The sequence below is a fragment of the Micropterus salmoides genome, unplaced genomic scaffold (genome assembly GCF_014851395.1).
Source record: "Micropterus salmoides isolate LMB-PRFRI ecotype aquatic unplaced genomic scaffold, ASM1485139v1 Ms_hic_scaffold_16, whole genome shotgun sequence".
Taxonomy (NCBI): domain Eukaryota; kingdom Metazoa; phylum Chordata; class Actinopteri; order Centrarchiformes; family Centrarchidae; genus Micropterus; species Micropterus salmoides.
In genome coordinates, this window is record NW_024040707.1 from 8,015,970 (window position 1) to 8,039,402 (window position 23,433).

General features: G+C 38.2%; 3 protein-coding genes across 3 annotated transcripts; 2 read left to right on the forward strand and 1 right to left on the reverse strand.

Annotated features, from left to right (window-relative positions):
- Positions 1-398: 398 nt before the first annotated feature.
- On the reverse strand, positions 399-7,550 carry LOC119905163 (trypsin-3). The gene is made up of 5 exons (XM_038721930.1): positions 7,496-7,550; positions 3,388-3,547; positions 1,144-1,285; positions 774-1,040; positions 399-651 (listed from the first exon to the last, which is right to left on the reverse strand). The coding sequence occupies exons 1-5, from the start codon at positions 7,548-7,550 to the stop codon at positions 481-483; spliced, it is 795 nt and encodes a 264-aa protein (XP_038577858.1). The 3' UTR covers positions 399-480.
- Positions 7,551-11,978: 4,428 nt separating this feature from the next.
- LOC119905164 (trypsin) lies at positions 11,979-15,395 on the forward strand. The gene is made up of 5 exons (XM_038721931.1): positions 11,979-12,033; positions 12,330-12,483; positions 13,581-13,719; positions 13,902-14,156; positions 15,030-15,395. The coding sequence occupies exons 1-5, from the start codon at positions 11,979-11,981 to the stop codon at positions 15,183-15,185; spliced, it is 759 nt and encodes a 252-aa protein (XP_038577859.1). The 3' UTR covers positions 15,186-15,395.
- Positions 15,396-17,488: 2,093 nt separating this feature from the next.
- Positions 17,489-23,411, forward strand: pink1 (PTEN induced kinase 1). Its single transcript, XM_038721920.1, is given in 9 exon segments — positions 17,489-17,770; positions 17,773-17,945; positions 18,789-19,058; positions 19,158-19,261; positions 19,368-19,550; positions 20,327-20,490; positions 20,586-20,713; positions 21,234-21,464; positions 21,796-23,411. Coding segments are annotated over 9 exon segments (1,719 nt in total). The 5' UTR covers positions 17,489-17,589; the 3' UTR covers positions 22,081-23,411.
- Positions 23,412-23,433: the final 22 nt, after the last annotated feature.

Consider the following 23,433-nt stretch of genomic DNA (forward strand, 5'->3'; position numbering starts at 1 on the left):
ATTGCATAATATTGTACAGTTGTTGGTGCTATTGTGTTAATCACCTGTGCACAAGCACTGCAAGCTTTTGTGATCCTTGATGTTGCAGTTGCACTGGTTAAACCTGGTTAATTGTGCATACATTTGCTCATATGAGGCTTTGAAAGCACTGAATTTGAGCAATTTAAGCGATATGGCACCTCATTCTTAATGTTGTGGAAATTTAGTCAATATGTGCTTTTTTTTCTTACTTGTTTGTGGATTAGCCATTGCTTATTTTGTTTTTGGAATGTTTTAAACAGATCAACAACACACATAAATATTCCAGCTTGATGACTTAAACAAAATTTGGACTTTCTGAGCATATTTAAAAATTCTTATACTATTCCTTTTACATATAATCAAATGTGCACAATTGGAAAATGGAACATACATTCAGTCAAAGAACTGAAACTGAAATGAAGAACAACAAGTCTTCACTGCACAAAGTAACACTGGGTTCTAATCTGTTTTACACTTTCTGTAGTAGCTAAATATGGTGTTGTCTATCCACCTGCGGAACTTGGACACAGCAGTGTAGACTCCAGGAAACTGGGCATCAGCACATCCTTTCCCCCAGGACACCACGCCATAGACCAGGCCCTCACATACAAGTGGACCCCCAGAGTCCCCCTGAAACAGCAGGACATGTGTATATAGAGAAACAAATATATTTTTTCCTTTTGTTCAGACTGTCAGTGGAATATATAATAAGCATATCTATACACTGAGTTAAAAAACGGAGGTCCTCTTACCTGACAGGCATCCTTTCCACCAGTACTATAACCAGCACAGAGCATGTTTTCTGTGATCCTGCCATCAAAGGACACACTGCTGTTGCATTTTTCTGTGGAGATAATGGGGAGTGTGACAGTGCGGAGGGTGGATGGGATCTGGCCTCCACTGGGGCTGGTGTATCCCCAGCCTGACACTCGACAAATTCTGCCCTCCGCTATGGAAGCGCCCTGCCGGGGCAGTAGGGCGATGGAAATGTAGCTGTTCAGATAGACCGGGGCCTTCAGCTGTAGAGATGGATGGATGGACAGTATGATCAGTAAACTAACTGAAATTAACTTGGTCATGGATGGAGTAATACCCTTTAAAAAAGACCAGTAGTTTACATACCTTTATAAGCATAATGTCGTTGTTGTCTGTGGCTCTGTTGTACTCAGGGTGGGGAACCAAAAGCTGAGGCAGGATTTCTTGTTCTGTGCCCTCATAGATGGACAGAGAGTAGTCCCCAGCCACTATCACCATTTTGTTTACCCTAAGATAAAAACCAATTAGGGTCATGTAGTGCAGGTATAGTAGGTTTGTTTTTAAATGGTCATTAATAGTAAAGGAATAGTTCAACATTTTTAGATCTGTCTGGTAAATAAGACGCTACAACCAGATTTTAGTGCCTAATCAATTGTTAAAATTCCTAGCTAAATTATATGCAACCAGGTAATCTACTTTACTTTTTTCATCAGGTAAGTCCCATATAGATAGAAATGTATTTTTTAGTAGACAATTAAATAAATATAGTAATAATACATAGGAAGACGATAAAACAAATCAACATGAAAACAAAACCATAATAACTAAACGGATATAAAGAGAATGAAACAATAAAATGTACAATGGCAGTAAAATATGAACGATATCAGTGTTTTACATAAATTATGAATTATTTTTTAGGCACTACAGAGTAGATTTGAATTTTTTTTTTTAATTCTGAGATTAAAGTCAGAATTCTGACTTTAATCTCAGAATTAAAAAAAAAATTCACACGTGGCCCTAATCCTCTTCCGCATAGATTCTGTCGTTTTACTTTTTCAAAATTTATAAATGTAACATAAGTCTAGATTTAATTTTGATCCTTGCCAGTCAGCTTTACTTTCACCACAATTAAACTTGTCAGTGCAGGAAAAGCACAGGTATAAGTAATCGCATTAATGATGGCTCTGTTCCATTTGGGTGTTCCAGTAAGTAAATATTGCCTATCAGTGTACAAACTCTAAATTTATTAGTTAATAATAATAATTAATATTAACAACAGGATGATAATAATAATATATTAATTAATAATTTGCTATTGCAAATAAGTAGTATATAAACATGATTTAAAGTGTGTAACCGTAAATCCGGGAACTTAACGCTGACAACCCAGTGTCTTTCATTTAACAAAAAGCCAATATCAGCTTCCTGATGTACTGTTGTACCTCAGAGTTTGGATTTAACACCAAACATTGTCTAAAATGATTACTTCCCTATGTGCCAAACTGTTTGTGATCTACATGAAAGTGTGTTGTCAGTGAGGCTTGAGGCTCGTGTCAGATTCCAGTACCACAGAGCTCCATTGTTACTAGCTTGCTTGTATCACTTTCAACACAGCATTTAAAAAAAAAAACACAACTAAATTTGTGAGGAACTCGGAGTAGAGCCGCTGCTTCTTTGTATCAATAGGAGCCAGTTGAGGTGGTTCAGGCATTTGGTAAGGATGCCCCCTCGGTGTCTCCCCAGGGATGTGTCCCAGGCCATCCAGCTGGGAGAAAGCCTCGGGGAAGACTAGGACTAGGTGGAGAGATTATATCTCTGGGAACGCCTCGGGATCCCCCAGTCGGAGCTGGTTAATATGCCTTGGGAAAGGGAGGTTTGGGGTCTTCTGCCAGAGCTACTGTCCCCGCGTCCCAACCCCAGATAAGCAGTTGAAGATGGATGGATGGATGGATGGATGGACAACAAAATTTCACAAAACACAACAACATTTTACAAAATACAACATTTCAGAATATGGAAAAGGTGGGACAACGCTTCTTGTTTGTGATTGGACAGAACCCAAATCCCTAGAGTTCAAAATCCCTGGAGTTCAATGTCATATCTTGTTTCTATTGTGTACTACTTTCCATGTCTTTGCCCGAATTTTAAACTGAGTTTAAAAGGATAGAAGAGGAGATTGAAATTATGAGGGAATTTGTAAACAAAGGATATTCACAAGTATTGTCCCTCTCTTTCTGTAATGTGAAATGTCATGTTTTGTAAAATGCTGTTGTGTTTTGGGAATTGATGTGTTTTCTCAAATATCGTGTTTTATGATATATCACTGTGTTATGTGAAATATTGTGTTTTGAACATCTGGGTAACTGTACATTGTATGTAATCCTGTAAACACACATTTACATGCAGGAAAGTCAAGTTGAGTTGAACATCATGTGTCAATAGGCCTTTTATTGCTGCATACAACTTCATTACAAAAAGAAAAATCAGGAGACAAAGGTGTAGCACCTCGGGTTTGTTTTACCACTTTATCAAGTTTGTGTTTCTGCATGAGGTTAGGTATCTTTAATGCTCAGCGGAGGTAAATCAAAAGAAGAAAAACTAGCTCACCCCATATTGCAGTGTGCTGCTGTGATTACCCAGTACTTATTTATCAAGGATCCCCCGCAAAAGTGCTTACGCTCCGTTGTCTGTATTGACACAATGTACTTGATTGAATGTGGAACTGGTGCATATCCTCCCACTATACGTTCCTGTGCTGTGGCTTGACCTGCGACATGCACAGAGGAAATAAAGACAAGTTTAGATTGGATTCATAGAGAGAGAAACACATAGTCCGTAAGGCTTTGTGCAAACCACACAGTTCCTAAATTATTACTGCAGCATCAGCATGAACGACACAAGTCATAAAGAAAACAACAGTTGACTTCATTGCACAGATGCTTCTGGCTTAGCAAATCAATAAATAGCAATCTCATTGCTGAGGTACATTGATTCACAGTGAGGATGAGTTTCACCATCATTATCTATCTGAAGTTACAGTTTTTCACAATTGTTTACATGTTTCCTGAATCTTTGGTTTATTTACACAAAACTCTAAACACAAAATACAAAATTGCATTCAAAACTTAAATTCAAAATGACAAAACACACACCATCATATCAACAGATTTTTCCACCAACATAAAACACTACTATGAATAACTTATAGATTTATTTATTTTAGAATAGATTTATGCCTTTTGCATTTTTAGTGCCACACTGTAGCCAGCTGTAAAATATTGTATATATACTCAAGTATATATAAATAAACACAAATGCAATACACTTTTTTTTATGTTCTCCCTGGTTATAGCGGGGAAAGAACATGCTGGGATAACGGATCCAGCCGCCGAAAGCCCCCACATCAACTTCACCACATGCATCTATTGCCTGGAGAAAAGGCACGCATATGAGGGGATGGCAGTCATACTCCTTCCATCGCCATGCCAAAAAAACCTCTTCAGCTGTGTTTAAGAATGGGGAATACAGTGGGAGGTTTAGAACAATAAATTGTGGGTGGTCAATGAACCAGTTGCGGAACAGAGCAGCCTGGTGGAAACTTTTGTTGTCCCAGATGACAACACATCTGAGCTGCTCTGGTCTACCGCTCTGCTCGGCTGGCATGAGGATGCCATGTAGTGTGTCCAGGAATGTGATGAGAACGGCGGTATTGTAGGGACCAAGTTTGGCATGGTGATGCTTGCTAACAGCTGTGCACACGCTGTCCAGGAACATTCACAATGGTACAATAAAAGTCAACTCATGTTTCAGTAGATAAATGTGTAAATAATAGTCGCAGCAGGAGGAAATCCTCGGTTTTCATTAGCAGTAACTTCATACAGCATTTTTTCCAGGAATGTTGCCACCGTTCATAATATATAAATTAATATATAAATTTTATATAAATACTTTATCAGTGGCCCATAAGCTCAATCACCATTGTGACTCATTCTGTGACAGATTACCCCTGATTGCCACTAAAGTTACCTCCTCCATGACCAACTACATCAGTAAAATGCGAACTATACATAAATGCAACAGTACTATTAATCAAATAATATAATGTATAACACTCACAAATTCTGTTACGGGTAGTTAGAGTGTAAACATGTCTTATGGTTGTCATAAGGTTGTCATAAGAGAAAGATACAAAGCACTCAAATGGATCAGCCCCTTAAAAATGTGATTTACTTAAACTCAATAAAGAGTGCACTGAGCCTGTTTTTTTTCTGTCATCCCTTCAGAGTTCCCAGGGCTGCAGCTATCACTGAGGACACTGAGGTGACATCCTCTGTATTATTTCCTGGGAGACTGGAGGTTTTAATAACTTGTGGAGCACTTTACATTCTACAATTAAAATGTACATGTTTTCGGTGTTTCATAGGCTGAATTCAGTACTTGAGTACAGTTAATATGTTTACATTTGACATAAAACCCAAAGTCTACATCACAGTGACTGAGAGCCATTTCAGACACAGAAATTCCATCAGGGATGAAACAATACCCTCTCATTATAGTCCTAGTTATTGATCCCAAGCCATAATTAGCAGCAGGGGTGGTGTCAAGAGCAAAATAGTAACTATATAATATACAACCCATGGATTGGGTGTATGTGAGATAAAGACAGACGCATACAGGTGCATAACAAAAAGTAAATTACAATGTTATCTGACCCTAAAAAGAGAATTCACAATGGCAAATTAACTGAGCACAATAAATTGTCCTAAACTAAGAAAATTGTTGACAACATACAGACTGAGTGAACACAGCCTGGCCATAGAAAAGGGTCGCCACAGACAGAGCTGGCTACCACAAGAGGAGAGACTCTGCTCCTAGTGTGACAGGACAGGTAGAGACAGAGCTGCACTTTCTAACATCATGCCCTAAATATAAAATACTAAGAAAAAAATAACTTTGCAAACATTTCCCAAATATACCCCGAATTCGAATTTATATCAGACATCCTGAACAGAAACTCCCCTATTTTACTGGGAGAAATGGCCAAATGTCAAATATTTGCTGCAAAATATGTCTCCTCCTCACAACCAGTGGAAACTTAAATAATGGTATTAATTTTCAAATTATTATTATTTTGATGGTTTGATATTTTAGTAATTGTTCCTTTATTTGTATTTTGTATTTAAATTTCACATTTGATACTGATATTTTATTTAGTTTTTTTGTAAATTAATGAATTAAAATTTTATTTTTTGTCTATTAATACACACACTCACACATTACTGTTTCATTTATTTACTTTATTATATATATATTATTATTATTATTATTATTATTTTACACAACTTTTACTATTTTATTTACTTATTTAATGAAATAAATAGTTATTATGTAATTTATTAATATATACATTCATGGCAATAAAGTTGATTTGAATTTGTATTTGAATTAGAAAGTGTTATGTAATGACCTCGGAACTGAACCTTGAACAGTGGGTCTCCGATTGTGTGTCCTGTGAGCTGAATTGAATTTGGTTGCTGCACACCCTGCTAAACTGCACACTGTAGCAAGTAAATGTTTTTCACTACTTTCTGCTAATGTAGTTAGCTTCCATTAAAGGTAAACAGTATGCTAGCCCACAACTAACATTAGTTACATTACTTGCTGTGTCATTGTTCGCTCTATATCATAGTTTTTGTCATGGGGTTTGATTTCTCCAGAATCACTTAATGCACCTTTAATGCAGACAAATCAGCTTTTTTTTTTTTCGATATTCTGTTCATGCAAACAAGCTAAAATTCGTAAAAGTTTATCTCCATCTCAAGCATTGTTTGTTGTGAAATAAAGCAGTTCTGTAAAGTCCCAGATCCTTGACCTGATCAAGATGTTTATCAGTGTCCTTTCATATTGCCTCTTTGCGACATATATATCAGGCACAAAAGGGGGTGTTGGTCACAATTACTTATTGTCATTTTGAACTTGCTTTCATCTGTTCTTCCTGAGGTTTCACATGGGACAGCTAGAAATCCTATATGCAATACATTTGTCCCAAGTCATTGTGTTTCTTCTGCACTGTCCCTGGCAAACATTTTTTAAATAAAATGAACTTTTATCTCAAACATTTGAGTTTAAAAGCTCTTTATCTCAGAATGATATATCTTTGTTGTACTGAGCAACGGGGATTTCAAACTATGTTACTGATTGTACTAAAGTTTAAAAAGAAGCTTTAAAATGTACACAGTCAGCAAATTCAACAAACTACAATCAGGTGTATTTGCAGTACACAGCCTTTCATCACCGAAGTGTCATTACAAAACAAATATGACTAGATCTTACAAATATTGAAAAACAAATAAAACAGTAATGCCTATTCTCCTCTTTTTCCTATGACTCTGCTACCTCAGTCATGCCCAGATAAAAATTGCTCTGAGTCACACTTTTTTGTCAAAAGACCTTCTCAGGGGAACATCACATCTGAAAGTGCCACAGATTGCAGCTAAAAGGGATATTTTAAAAAGGGATGCTGTCATAACATATCACATTCATACAGCCAATGTAAATACACATTCAATTTATGAACCCAAAACTGTGAGTATATTGTTTTTCAGGATTCATCATAACTTTACCTGTCATTGTAATCAAGAGGATTAACTGTACTTAAAGCTGATTCATGCATACATAAATAAACTGTAAATTCAAGATAAAAAAGCTTACTTACAATTTACGGCCAGGACTTCCAACAATATAAAAAACAATAAAGATGGCAGGTCCATAATGAGATAATGGGAAGAGCAGTCTGCACACAGAGAGAGGCTTCACCTGTGTGCTACTTGTCTAATATTAACGAAAGGCACATCACACCTGCACTCTCAGGTTTCTTATAGTTCCGATTTCTGTTTCCATAGTCACCTCCTTGTCCAGGACCAATATATAATTGAAGCTACAATCACCCAGTTTAATGTCACATATATGGTGAAGCAAATACTGTGTTTATTGTGTTGTTATCATTCTGCATGTCAGAACCTCCTGTATAGTTTTATTATGTTATTGTACAGGTACTCAGATTTATCACTGTCAGCTATGTCCAACATTTAACAGATTTCAGCTTGTAATTGTAGCTCCTAACAGGGATCAAATTGTCCTATTTGAAAGAACATACAGTAGGGGTCTCTGCAGCTCTACATTTTTGTACAGTTTTCCCTCACTGATTTCACCCAGGAAGGATTATTAAGGGTTTTTCAGTGATGGCAAGCAGGTCAAAACCAGCACTGCTGTTCCACATTTATTCTAGGGCCAGGTGTCATTAAAAATTGAGCACAGCAGGCAGGCAGGAATCATCAGTGCTACCTTCCCTCTGTGGAGTTCCTGACCTCCGTTGGCTAATAGCCCTCTCTGTTGCCCTCTCTGCTACTGATAGCTATAGTCACGCTCTTGGTAACTCTCACGTCCCCTGAGAGCTGACCGCTGCCTTTTTTCCACATGACCCGCTCCTCAGTCCAAGTGCTGTCATCATTATATATGGCTGCCAGCTCCTCATTCTCACATTCATCTGTCTGGCCCAGGACTAAAATGTTATCTGTATACGACAAACCACAATTCTCTAATCCCTAAAAGTCTCCTCTTTTTTAAAATATACTCACTTCTTATATAATTCTCAGCTCTTTATCGATACAGGCTTTTCTTGTTTCAGTAAGTTTAGAGGCACAGTTTTGTTTGATTGATTTTATTATGTCTGTAAGACTTTACAAAGCAACAAATCTTATCAGGGCTGACATATTTCTTGAATATTTTAAAATGTACTTGAGGATTGCAAGTGTCTGTTGTGACCTAAGGGGGAAAATAACAAAATGTTTTACTGGAATGGAGACATGTAGATCCTGAGATGATCTTGGTTTACAAGACTTGGGTGACGCTGATGTGTTATCAGTCCCAGTATCACATGTCCAACAGTACATGTGACCCAGCAATGGCTTCCTTACCAAATCTTATGCAATTCTTCCTTGAAAAAAGGTTACAAATATGTTCAGCTAGCCAAAGGGAATTTCCATTATGTATACCAGTAAATATTTTTAACAGTATTATAGTACAGTAACACAGTGATACAGTAAAGGGCTTAAAGCAGAAGTAAGGAATTCTTTTAAAACAACTTGTTGTTATATTTACTAAAACTGTCACTATATCCTGACAGTAGTAGGGGAGACTGGGGATGGTTGTAACATTTTTGACATTTCTATCTGTATCTCGGAGCTCTTTTAAGCAAGTCCATTCAGAATGTGATACAAACTAGTAACATGTGCCTGCTATTAAATGGTGTAACTGTAGCTCTGCAACACAGACAGAAAATGCCTCAGACACAAGGAGTAAAATGTCACAATTCACCCTATAGTCTGTGTTAGTTGTAGCATACCCTGGGGTGAAATGTAACATTACGTAATAAGGAAAATGAGAAAAATATGATTGAAAGCTTTTTATTCAACACTTAAATTATTATTTATTTTTTAAAACATTATTAGTGTGTGTGTGTGTGTGTGTATGGGATTATCCAAGTATTACAATCAGTCATTGTAGTGACATAGTAGTAAATATAATAATAAATTTAACTAAATGTGCACCAACTGATTTTTAGTGTGTGTATTTGTGCTTGTTTGTCTTGCATTGTTCCAGTTGTGACACACATTTGGCACTCCACGTGTTTTTGTCAAATTCAGTGAATTTGCTTCTTTCTGCTGGCTGTCTGTGTGTCCGCTGAAAAAAAGTCAGGTGTTTGTACACAGCCCTGGATCTGTAAATGGGAAACTGGCTCAGACCGAGTCACACAACACTCCAGCCATGATTTGTGTGTCAGGTCACGTTAAATGACTTGCCCACAGACATTCAGCTTACTTTTTAGTTGGCCAAGATATGCTGTTTTAAGTATCACTGTCTGGAGCTGGTGATAACATACTTAATGTACTAGTCTATGATTTTAACCCATTTGAATAAGCTCATCACAGAAAAATGTGATTGGTGCATTGTAGCTTGTGTCATATGAGATTTTAAGTTAAACTAAATTAAGTAACCAGGGACGGATCCATGATACACCAGCAGCACCCGCACAACCTATGCCACACTTTATGTAAACACGATTATTGATATTAATATGTATTAAACAATAACTTTAGTAAAATAGATGTAAAACAGAATAAGGGTAAGGTGTTGCTCTTAGGAGGAGGCTGGCTACAAGGAGCATAGTGGCACAATGGCATTAGCATCCTTGTTCTGGCGAAAATTATCAGATGTAACTTGTATAAATGAATGTAAAAACTATAATGTTCATTTAAAGGTACAGTGTGCAAGTTTTAGTGGTATCTAGTGGTAAAGGTTGCATATTGTAACTATGCTCATGGTGCATTCGATTTTTTTCTAGGGATGGCCAGATGGGGCCACTGAAAAACCTGCGGTGGTACACTAAAACCAAAAGCCATAACTGGATTCTTTTATGCAGTATATAGACTAGTTGAAAACTACGTTAAAATATGAGTTATGGAATCACAGACTGATAAGACTAAAACCAGTTCAATTAACATTTTGAGTTCCATAAAAATCTGTTTTAATGTGTTATGTATCTGTATGCGTTAGGCAATTGTTCTTCAAATACACTAGTTGACCTTTTCCTCAAAAAAACAACTACAGCTTTTATTTGTTGGAATGCACTGACTGCAAAGAACAAAACATTTACTGGGAACAAGCCTTCTCAAGATTACAGACATCACAGAGCATACATATTTGTCATACTAGACTATATAATGATTTAATTGAAATAAACAATATGTGTCTTTGAGTTGTATAATTATGTATTAACCATACTATTTCATAAAAATGGTTTCAAAACAATACCAGTAAAACTACAATACTCTCTCTTGCTACTGTTTTTAACATGTCAACAAGCAGCATGGCTCCACAAAACATTTAATGAGAGTGAGAGAGAGAAAGAGAGAGAGAGGAGTTCATTTACACAAGTTACAGTACCACTGTCACAAACCTAAGGTAAGAATGCAGTTTTTTAAACCGACATAACCAAGCTCAGAACAAATGAGCCTACAGGGCAATAAGCAAATAGCAGGTAGCTGTACGCCACTGAAGTCAACAACAATGCGCACAGACAACACCAGTGGCCTGTACTACAAAGGGACTTCAACCTACTCAGAGTTAACTCAGGGTTATCAGGCAAACTCGGGGTTGAGAAACTCTGACTGCCTACACTAGAGTTAAACAGTACTACAAAGGTGGATAAGATGTTGGTTAGTTGAGTCCGTGTTAACTTAACTGGAATTGGTGTGCGTTCGCATAAAAGGGGTGTATTCAGCCGTGCAGGCAGAGTTTTTTCGCAAGGGCGCATGCTCCGTATTTCTCCAGAGGCATGCATGTTGGTATTGTCAGGAAATTATGAATGTAAAGACAAGTTAACGGCTAAATCTAATATCGTGGCGGGCAACAAGGCCAGGGAGGCTTCCAAGCATCACATTAACAAGGTCATAAACATTTATTCTGTACATAACCTGGTGATAATGATAACGATGTAAAGGTGTTCCCATTCCAAATACCTTCATATCCCAAGGTGCAAGCAGAAAACCCCAGCTTAGAAACAGACATAATACAAGAGAACACTTTAGCATTGTCAAGTAGTAGGTCACTTCCATTGTTCATTCAAATGGTCACAGTGCAAAACCAGATAAAAAGATAAAATAACAAAAGATTTCCATGGTTACATTTACTATAAAAGACAACAGGACAGCAGTGATCCCACCAGTTGGAGATCCTCTGAAGGTTGCTGTGTTTGGATTTACAGGTAAGTCCAAGGTAATTCTAATTGTAACCGTTCAAACTTAATGATTAATATTTTGCCCACATATCAGGGGAAGATAGTGTTTTCAGCAAAAACAACAAAATTCTATTACTAGTTGAGTTTGTGTAATACATGTTAAAATTGTATTAGAATTTAGTACTTTAGTTTTAGGTAAAACTGTTGAGAATGATAATGAAATATTAACAATTTAAGCAGTTCATTAATAGACCAGTTACCAATCAGCAACAAGATTAACTTATAATTTCACACAAAGATAATTGGATTTTATTAGGGTTGTAATATAATTAATTGGCACATTACATACTGTGTATAAAAGCTGCTAAAAGTTTCTGCTCTACAGATGAAAAGTAAAAGTATGGCTCCACTGCGAAGATCTACTGTACTGTTGCTTTTGGCTTTCTCAGTATCAGGTAAGTTCCTTAACCACAAACTTTTAATTCCTAGGTGCATAACAAAAGGTGTCCTAGACTCAAGATGTAACCATGTTGAAAGGGACTTTCACAGAGCATTAGCTGACATAGGTGAAAACCTAAATGTATGTACATCGAGATATACTAAATCTCTGTTGACATGGCCTTAAGACGGTCTTCAACCTCTCTTCTGTAGTGCATTAAGATTATAAACACCATAGAGCATTAAATATGAAATAAATTACACTTTTTTGTAAACCAAAATAAATCACAGGGCGCTTGTTCCAAATCTACAGAGACATTTGCACAGAGGATTATTGGAGGTCAGGAGGTCCCACCATACTCTATCAAATATCAGGCATCACTGCAGTCTGAGACCAGGCAACACTACTGTGGAGGAACCTTAGTGCACCCTCAATGGGTGGTGTCTGCTGCCCACTGCTGGAGACCGTAAGTACTGACACTAGACAGAGCGATAAACACTGATGTTTTGAGCAGTAGTGGAGGAAGTATTACTTAAATGAGAGTAAAAGTACACCTTACCTCCCTGTAAAACCACTCAATTACAAGTAAAAGTATTGCATTGAAAACACAGTGTTACAAGGAAAATCCTGAAAAATGGCCCCTGTGACTGATTTATTATTGTATATTACATCATAAGAAATACTCTGCATTTTTATAAAAGCAGGAGTTTACATGATTGGTTGGAGTTGGACCTGATTTATAATTTTGTGTAGGACTGCCACAAATGATTATTTTCATTATCAGTTAATCTGCTGATGATCTCCATCAACTGATTTTTGGGTTTGTAAAAATTCTGAAAATGGTGAGAAATGCCATCACAATTACAGAGAGTCAGAAAATTTTCTTTTTTCAAAATTATAGGACAAACCTCAAAATTATTAAAAATGTAATTGAATTTTAGGATGGAAAATTACTAAACAATATGTCAAAATAGTTGCCAACTTATTGTTGTAGTACATTAGCTGTACATAGCTGTACATTGTCATGTCTGTGAAGATTCTCAGTCATCCAGGTCAAATTTATCCAAAGTGGGATAAAATCAAGGGCAACTAGACTGGGTTAAAGATAGGCTACTTGAAGACGTTTCGCCCCTCATCCAAGAGGCTTCTTCAGAACTTCTGAACTGAACCAGAGAGAGGTGGAACGTAAACATTGTGTAAACATGTAAACATCTTAAACGATACATTGGCATATGTTTTGTGTGCAAAAACTTTAATTTGTAAAGTAACTAAAGCTGTCAGTGTAAATGTAAAATGTGTTTGACAAGGACATTGACAAGTGGCATGACAAGTACAAGTAATACAAGTAGGCCTACATCAAATTTGCACCTATGTAGCCTACAGTACTTTTTTACTTAGTTACATTCCACCACTAGCTTTGAGATGAGGTAAGATAATTGAATGTGTTCATGTATAATGACGACAGAATGTTTTGTGACATCTAAGGTGTACATTTTTACATTTCACTGCATTTTACAATTAAAGGGAAAATTCTTACTCTCCTTCTGTCTGTTTGGCCACTAGGAGCAGTTTGATGAAGGTGGTGTTAAGTGAACACAACCTGGAGACAACAGAAGGATTTGAACAGGTCTTTAATGTCTCAAAGATTTATGTCCACAACTATAACTACAAGACATTCAACAATGACATCATGCTCATTAAGGTAGGCAGAAGAGTAGTAGCTTGAAATAACAGATACGTTGAGCTCCTGACACATGCATACACCCTATCCTCTTGTTCTTAATGGACAAACAGCATTGTTTGTCCATTAAGAACAAGAGGATAGGGTGTTGTTTGGTTAACGTGTCCAAGCTGTGGTGCTGTAACTTTTGGTTTGTGTTACAGCTGAGTGAGCCGGCACAGCTGAATGCCAATGTCCAGCCAGCTGCTCTGCGTGAGGAAGACAGTCCTCCACTTTCTAATGATTTGTGCACAGTGAGTGGCTGGGGTGTGACACAGACTTACAGTTACTACCTCTCCAATGTGTTACGTGCTGTGGATGTGAGAATAGTACCTTACTGCTCGTATTACTACTGGGGGAGGATCACTGCAAACATGGTGTGTGCTGGATCTGCGATGGGTGGCAAAGATTCCTGCCAGGTACAGAATTCTGTTCTTATTTCTGATGCATATGCTGCATGACTGGTATTGGAGGCTTTTGTTGAATGCTTTAATTAAAACCTAATAATGTTGCATAATGGTGTCTTGTGTATTATACGTAATTTTATTATATGCCTTTTTATTGTTTTTTTTATTACATGCCCTTATTACGCGATGATGTCCTTTGAATTACACATTATCACTAGCTTAATTGCTCTGCAGGTGTGTATCCACTTTTAGTAACTACTTTAATTACAATGAACAAGACTAAATGCCTACAGCCATGCTATTGGCTCTGTGAGTCTAAATGTTACATTAGCATGCTAAAGTCACTATCGCAATGACAATACTAACATGCTGATATTTAGCTGTTATAATGTTCACAATTATAGTTTAGCAAGTTAGCACGCCAGCAGTTACTAATTTACACTAATAAATTTCAGCTAAGGCTGTTGGGAATTGTGTCATCAGTCATAAAAGTATTGGACAAATCTAAATGTTGGGGATGAAAGTGATTTACACTTCATCTCAAGGGGGACATTGATGTCTTTACTAAATTTCATGGCAATCCATCTGCTAGTTGTTGAGACATTTCACTAAATACTAACCTCATGACACTACAGGCAAAGTCCTTGTGTCCCTGAAGTAAGTATGATAATCTTCTCAGGACCATGAATGTCTGAACAAACTTCAATGACAAATCTAGTTTTGAGATATTTCAGTCTGGACCAAAGTGGCTTGACCTTGTCAGACGTTGGCATCTCTAGAACCATTTGCAAAAATAATACTGTAAACTAGTGTATACCAGACTGGAATTGTAAATATCTCATACCAAAATATGTTGATATGCTGATTTGTCTTGGTTATCCACAGGGTGACTCCGGTGGTCCCCTAATCTGCAATGGGTACTTCGAGGGCATTGTCTCCTGGGGTGTCAGCTGCGCGAACCCATACTTTCCTGGAGTCTACACCAAAGTGAGAAACTATGTCCAGTGGATCAGCTGGCTTATCGACAATGACACACCGTGAACAGTCACCAAAATACTTGCTGAGCAGCGAATTCAACACAATATTTTTAATGGCTTTAATATTACTAATAACTTTCTTTGTTTTTAATAGTACTGAATGTCAACTTTACACACTGAGTTTAATTGCAGTTTATGTTGTTGGGGTACTCTATGTAGAGCCAGGATAGTCATTTCTTGATTTAAGATTTCCTGTAAGCTTATGCTTATTTGATTTTCATTAATTCTTTAATACTTTTAATACTTTCCTAATGTTACAACAAGCACTGAATGAATGAATAAACCATCGACAGTGACAATAAGGATGAGTCGTGTGTTCATGCTTGACCTACATGATACATCTTCGATGCTGATAGGCTACTACATTTTTCCTCATGCAGTTGATTTCCAAATCAAAAAATCAATTCAACTTTATTGCCACATATAGAATTATACACAGTACAATGTATGCAAAATTAATTCTCTGCATTTAACCCCTCATAATTTGGAGCAGTGGGCAGCCACTGTGCAGTGCTGGGAAAAAAACATAGATATAGACCAGTTTCTTGATCAAGGGCATTGACTGGTTTTGGACACACGTCTAAAATGAAAAAATGGCTTCTTGTCCAAAACAATGACTCTGCTGTTGTTTATTTGTTGTATTACCCTAAACACCCCTGCGATGAACTGGCGACCTGTCCCGATGTCAGCTGGGATAGGCTCCAGCCCCCCTGCGACCCTGTACGCAGGATAAGCGGTTGACGATGGATGGATGGATGGATGGATACCCTAAACACAGACTTGAATACTGATGTGGCTTACTGACAAAACAATGTCCAGCCTTAGCTGGCTAACTGTTTGTTAAGGTATAATGCCTTTATTTGACCTACTAAATAGCAGGGTCAGCAGGATTGCTTGTAAAGGGTTTTAATTACAGTATGATTTGATTGGACCCTGTCCACATATTTTGTGCACTTTTGGAAAGGCCCTTGTTTTTACTTGTTCAACTATCAAGCATAAGTTGATAAATTAGACCTTGGATGAATGATCTTCACAGGAAAAATGTACAGTTGATACCAGGCAACCATTTTGACATATTGTTTAGTAGTTTTTCATCCTAAAATTGAATTGCATTTTAAATAATGTTGATGTTTGGGTTTGTCCTATAGGTTGGAAAAAAGAAAGCATTGTGACGCTGTGTAATTGTGATGGTATTTCTCACTATTGTCAGAATGTTTACAAACCCAAATTGTCCACATAATTTGACCCATGCAGTATATGTTGATCTTGATCTCTTGTCTGGTAAACAATTATTTTACTATAGGATTTAAATGAATAAAGTTAACAGTAAAACTGAGCAATCAGAAATTAGAAATTGTTTAAGTTACACAGTATATGATATTGTATGGTCATTGAAACGTTACCAAATGGACAGTATTGGTACTGGTCATGCTGCCGCCATCCTACGAAAATAATTGGCTCGTGATTGACGCAAATAACCTTGACGCCTGCCATCTTGTCAGCAGCTAGGGTCTGTTGCTACTTTTTATGTGGATTTTCCTTTTTGTTTTTTCCCATGGGCCACTCTTCAGCACATTTTCCCACATTATCTGATAGCTCATAGAATAGCCTATGGACTAGCTGTTAATTAGTGTTCTGTGGCTCTGGAAAAAATGGACTTGGCTGTTGTCTGTTTGTTTTATGTGTTTGTTTGGAGTCTTGTGCCCTTAGTGGTCAAAAACTATTAAGGCTTTGCATAATTACAACTCCAGACCGACAGTTCTTTGCTTAACCTGATGTAAAGGATGTAAGGATATATAAGATGTGATAAGATGCCGGTTTGTTTGTATATGTTGTATCCTAAATAAAGGACAGCGAAAACAAACAAACAAACAAACAAAAAACTCCAGACCGATTGTACCTTGTAACTATTTTTCCTAACGATTTTCTCCCTCCAACTGTAGCTGTTACCTGTGTTACAGGCCCCAGACACAGCGCATGTGGATAGATAATAAAACCTGTAAAACAAGAGAAATGAATAACACAGGAAACATACTGCCAACTGCTACGTTATCAAAACAGTCCCCCTCTGCTGCCCCCTACTGTCTGTAGTGGAGTACATATTCCTAATGCAAAAGCATTGGAGGACTTTGGTGACAAAAAATATATTGTTTAATTAAATTTATACATGTTGTGTGCGTCACACATGTACATAGTAATATTTTGATGTATAGTGCATAGACTATATGGTATAGCGATGGTAAATGAGAAAAATAAGAGTAAGTTAAATAAAAATACGTAGGCCGTCAGAGAGTCATGCACATGCGCAGTATCAAGTGTTTACATAAACCCTTGACAGCGGCGACCAGACAAAAGCTTAGACACAGGCGGACTCAATAAACAGCTTAAGTTACCTTTGTGGGTAAATTATGTCTGTGAAACACGCTATTAGCCGGGGGCTGGAGCTGGGCCGGTCGGTCTTTCAGCTGGGTCTCCTCAAACCGGGGGCCCGAGTCGTAGCAAAGCTCCGAGCTGACCGTTTGCGTGTAGGCCCATCGGCCCGCACCGTTCAGCCTCAGGCTTTCCTGCCGTCTCGGTACCGCTACTACCGACATCTTTGAAGGGCCTGGCAGCTCAGCTTCAGTCCGCCGGCTTCAGGAGAAGGTTTGGCGGTGGGTCCCCGCGAAACAGGGCCGTGTTTTTGGCTTTTGGTCTCGGCGTAGGGCTTATCGAACAGCAGCTTGAGGATGACAGAAAGAGTGCTGCGACTTGTCAGGAGATCCAGGTAATGGACCTGATACACTGCTGTTCCTAAGTGCTCTGCTAAAGTAGTTTTTGGGCACTTTACTTTTGTATTTCCATTTTATCTTACTTATATTTCTTCTCTACTACACCACTGTACAATGTTAGAGGCTAAACTACCTAAAAACTATTTAGTGTTACTAACTCCAACAGTAAAATATTGCTTACTATTTAATGTAATTCAATATCTATAAATAAGCTACATAGTAATATAACACTGTGAATAAAGTTTTTGAAGAAGAGTATATTTTGCTGATAGTACTAGTACTTCTACTTTAGTACACATTTTAATCCATGACATTTTCTTGCAATTAAATGTTTTTACACTGTGGTATAACTAGTAAGGCTATACTTCTAAGTATAGTGCTTTTTCCACCACAGACAGCTATTATTATTATTATTATTATTATTATTATTAGATTGTTGCATAGTGTCATGGACTGAAACTTTTTAAAAGATAAAAGTTGTTCACGGCTTTGCACTAATCCTGTCCATACCCCTCTTACTTCAGCTCCTAGTAGGATAACACCTTTGTAGCCATTGCCAGTTGACATGGTTAAGCTTGTATTTGCATTTGACATTACAGATATATAAACCAGATAAGCTCCTGTGGTTGCTGACCTAACATATGTGCCCATGAGACATCACTGGAATAAAGCTCCCAAAACTTTATTGGACTACATTTGAACTACTGTCTCTCTGCATTTTAGGAGCTGTAATCCACTCTCTATTTGTCTAATCTGTTATCAGTCACCTGGCATAGAGATTTGATGTGCACACACAACTACCTTTCTGCATCTTAAAAAATATTTCCCCCAATCTGCAGGCAGTGTTTAGCAAGAAAAGATTTCACAGTCCTCTCAAGCCCTTCCCCTCTGGATATAAACTGGAAGATTACATTATTGGAAATCAGATTGGGAAAGGCTCGAATGCTGCTGTATACGAGGCTGCAGCTCCGTTCGCCCCTCCAAAAGAGATCAACAGCTCCCTGGTGCAACTGAAAGAAGACGAAGAAGAAGGAGAGACGGCTCGATCTCTGACATGCTGCTCACTAAGAACTTTCCCTCTGGCTATCAAGATGATGTGGAACTTTGGGGTGTGTGTTCTACAAAATTCCACACTTTCCCATTAGTCCTATGTCGGAAAAGAGATGATCAGTTCTGACAGGTATTTTTTTGATGCCAATTGTTTGCAGGCAGGATCGTCAAGCGAGGCGATATTAAAATCCATGTCACAGGAGCTGGTGCCTGCTGGGCCCCTGGCCTTAAAGCAGGAAAAAGAACAAATCACTGTGGATGGGTAAGTATTATACCTACAGTGCATTCATAGTTCATTACTAGTCCTGCAGTGCTGAACAGGGTGAAGGAATGATGCTCATAAATGTTTGTGATCTCTCTAAATGCAGACATTTTGGAGTCCTACCCAAAAGAATTTCAGCACACCCTAATGTGATCAGAGTGTATCGGGCTTTCACAGCGGACGTCCCGTTGTTACCAGGTGCCCAAGAAGAGTATCCAGATGTGCTGCCAGCCAGGCTTAACCCTGCCGGTCTGGGCAACAACCGCACTCTTTTCCTGGTCATGAAGAAGTAAGACCTGCCGTCTTTCACCCTGTTGATCAACTCAAGTAAATTAGAATGCTTTAAAAACAAATGTCAGTAATTCTTAGGTCGATTCTTAGGTTGTTTTGGTGACACCCGTAACAGCAAGTGCAGTTTAATACTCCAGCAATACTCCTTGGAGAAATACAATCTAAGAGCAGCTTGTGTATCTGTTTTCGTTATTTAATTTTATGCAGCACATGTTGCGAGTAGATTTTCTCACAAAAACAGAGCTGAGTAAAGGTGGTTACCTTGCTGAGAAGGTGTTGTTGCCTGCAACTCTTATTCTATCAACTCGCTGCAGCTGCACCTTATTGTACCACTACTCCTTACAATATTTAAAATATCTTTATTATCAAACGCAGAAAAGTAACAGTTGTCTCACTTTGAAGAGGCATTTTTGACAGCAATTGCTGTCAGTTGTAACTTTGGTTTGCCTATTAAATGCTTTTAATGCAAAATAGGAGCAGAGGTAAATGTTAGGTTTCAGTTAGCAGTAACTGAATACTGCTCTGATGTAGTGTTAGGAGAGTGAACAGTGAGGCTGAAATCAGTGTGATAAAATTACAAGCCGTAACGCTGGATTACACAGCATGTGATTTGAATCCCGTGTGGGAATGGCAGGACCCCCACTAAAAATTTAAACTACTATAAAGAGAGGTAATGACAGAATGTGACAGAATATAACTTTAAGGTGGAGTATACAAAAAACTGAACGCATCCAATTCAGTAGCACTAGCATCCTGTCTTCTTCTTTGCTATAGCTACCCCTGCACACTGCGACAGTACCTGGAAGTGTCCCCTCCTGGCCACAGGCAGGGCTCTCTGATGGTGCTGCAGCTCCTCGAGGGGGTCGACCATCTGTGCAGACAGGGTGTTGCTCACAGGGATCTCAAATCAGACAACGTGCTGTTGGAGTTTGACTCTGGTCAGAGAAATATTCAGTCAGCAAGAGAACAATTCAGCTATCAATTTGAGATTTCATCAGTTTTATGTAAAAATGTTGATTTTGCTTTTGTGCAGATGGTTGCCCTCGTTTAGTGATTACAGACTTTGGCTGCTGCCTGGCCCAGAGTGACTGTAGCCTACATCTGCCCTTCAACAGCATGTGGGTCAACAGAGGAGGGAATGCCTCCCTTATGGCCCCTGAGGTAGGCTTAAGTGTCTCTTTATTGTTATTAAGTAGAATGTCCCAGCAGTGGCTAAACTGTCTCTTACTGGCCCATATTCAACTTGAACTTGGTCGAATGTTAATAAAGAAGAAGCAGATCATTATCAGTTGTAGAGAGTAAAAGAAGAATGTATATTGAGGCCTTTGGCAATACATGTCTAAAACACTCAGATATATCATATTATGTGTTTTAGCTGCAAAATATCCTTTTAAAAAATGAACTTTCCACTAGAGAAATGGGATTTAGTTTAAGTAACCCTCAAATATATGGCACCAATACACATGTGCTATCATAAAAATGTTCTTTTATTTGTGTACATGTAGTAAGAGCATATACTGAGTATGAGTAAAATGACCGCCATGGTTATTACCAGAGGTGGCAGTAGCTCAAATTTACGGAATTATACGTTCTACATATAAGAAGTCATTGCGGTTAACCATAATATTACTTAAATAATGACACATTTAAAATATAATTTTCATAATGTGTCTACCCAAAGGTAGCCACTGCAGTTCCAGGGTGTGGTGCAGTGATTGACTATAGCAAGGCAGACGCCTGGGCTGTGGGTGCCATCTCGTATGAGATATTCGGCCTGCAGAACCCGTTCTATCGAGCAGTGGGACTGGAGAGCAGGAGTTACCAGGAGAAGCAGCTTCCACCTCTGCCCTCCAATGTTCCAACTGATGTGCAGTTAGTGATCCGATTGCTCCTCAGGAGGAACCCAAGCAAGGTATAACAGGGATTGTGAGGGATTTGTTAGGATACTATGTGCTTATGTGAAAATTCTAGACTAGTACTTTGTAGTTGTGTTCCTGTCTACCTGATTAAGACATAGTGTTTTTCTTTGCACATTGATAATATATAAAAAATTTATTTGATTCAGCTTTAAACTTAACTTAATTGTTCTATCATTCTGTTTGATAAAGATATGGACACATTTTACAATTGCTCATTTGTTATGTCTGATAGTAGTCTACCAGCAGCCTGGTAATATTAATAATTAACCAACTCTTTGATACTACAATACTCATACATACATACATGTTATTGTTACTTTGCAGCGTCCCAGTGCTCGTGTGGCGGCTAACATGCTACATCTTAGCCTCTGGGGGCGGAAGGCCCTGGTCAATAAGGACAGCATTGGTATGTCGAAATTGGCTGATTGGCTGCTGTGCCAGTCTGCTGTGGTTCTCCTGAAGAGCTGTAGTGGACTCAGTGGGAACGTGGTGGAGGCAGAGCTTCAGAGGAGTTTCCTGTCTAACCTGGACCTGGAGGACCTGCGCACCGCTGTGGGCTTCCTCCTGTACGGACGAGAGCTGCGTCAGGCCTGCATGCTGTCTGCATAGATCCACTCTCACTCATTCAGAAACATAGCTTAGGAGTCATTGGCAGGGATGTACTGGGAGCCTAGAGTTAATACTTGCTTTGATTTTCAGTCAGACTTATCTGTATTTATAATATGTATAGCCTTTAATCATCTAATGGCTATTAAGGCAAACCCCACTGACACTGTACTCTTCCAATCTTTTTCTGTTACTGTCTGAATTCCTGCAGTTATTGTGAATTATGAAATGGTGTAATTAATCTTTTTGGATTGCCTGGTCCCTCCCAAACCAGTCTTGTCTTTTGCTGCTGAAATGCTGAGCTGCATTTCCCAGGTTGTGTTCTCTCAGCATCACTTCAATGCCAGCAGGAGTTAAAACAAAGTGCTACTAGTGCCCCTTTGTGAAAAATGCAACAGGTCTTGTGGGTGCATTGCATCATGGACTATTGAGGCTATTGTTGGCCTCGGTATCTTTTTGTTTTCTGCAGCTAATATCCTTAAATGATTGTTTGTCTGCACCAAACAACTAAATTAGCCCAGAAATGCAAGGTTCCAATGACTGCTGGAAATTCTAATGCTTGGGTGTTATTTGTTGATATTTATTAAGAAAGACACACAGTTGCTACCTGAGCGATTAAAATAGCTCTGTGTGTATATATTTTTGACTCATAAAGGTGAATGCACATATTTTACATTAGAGTGAAAAGCATACCGAAACAACATTCTACACTTGTCAGGCCCTACTGTGTAGGGTGACATTAAATTTTACATATTCACAGGAAACATGCTACCCTTAAACAGTTAGTATGCCCGTTGCACTGGTTGCCAGTGGGTCTGTAATCTTGGAAGCCAAACAATCAGTAATTTCCCCATTTTGCACAACGTAATGCATGTGAAAACCTCCCCAACATGTTGTTACACAATTATCACAATGATGATGGTAGATAGCATGGATCATGCAGATTATTGACCGACCCAAAGGATGTGATTTTGTTTTGCTCTTGTTCCTGAGGTTTGCACTTTATGTCCATGTTTGCACATGCTCAAAGCCATTGTGCCGGTTTACTGGTGTTTGTTTGTTGCCAGCTTATCTATTATATCCATCCATCCATCCATCGTCAACCGCTTATCTATTATACCTATTCTAAAATAAATTATGCCAAATCCATGATTTGAATCACAATGACATCTTATCAAAACTAGTCACAGCTTACTATTTTGGCATCATAACATGCATAATTATATATCATGTGTCAGGGATGCAAGATAGTGTTTTCATAATGAAAATAAATATTTTGGATATAGGTAGCTTTTTCTGCTGTGTTTCAGAATAAAGGTATCTGTCAGAAAAGAGCTCTGAATTGATTGTGCAAAT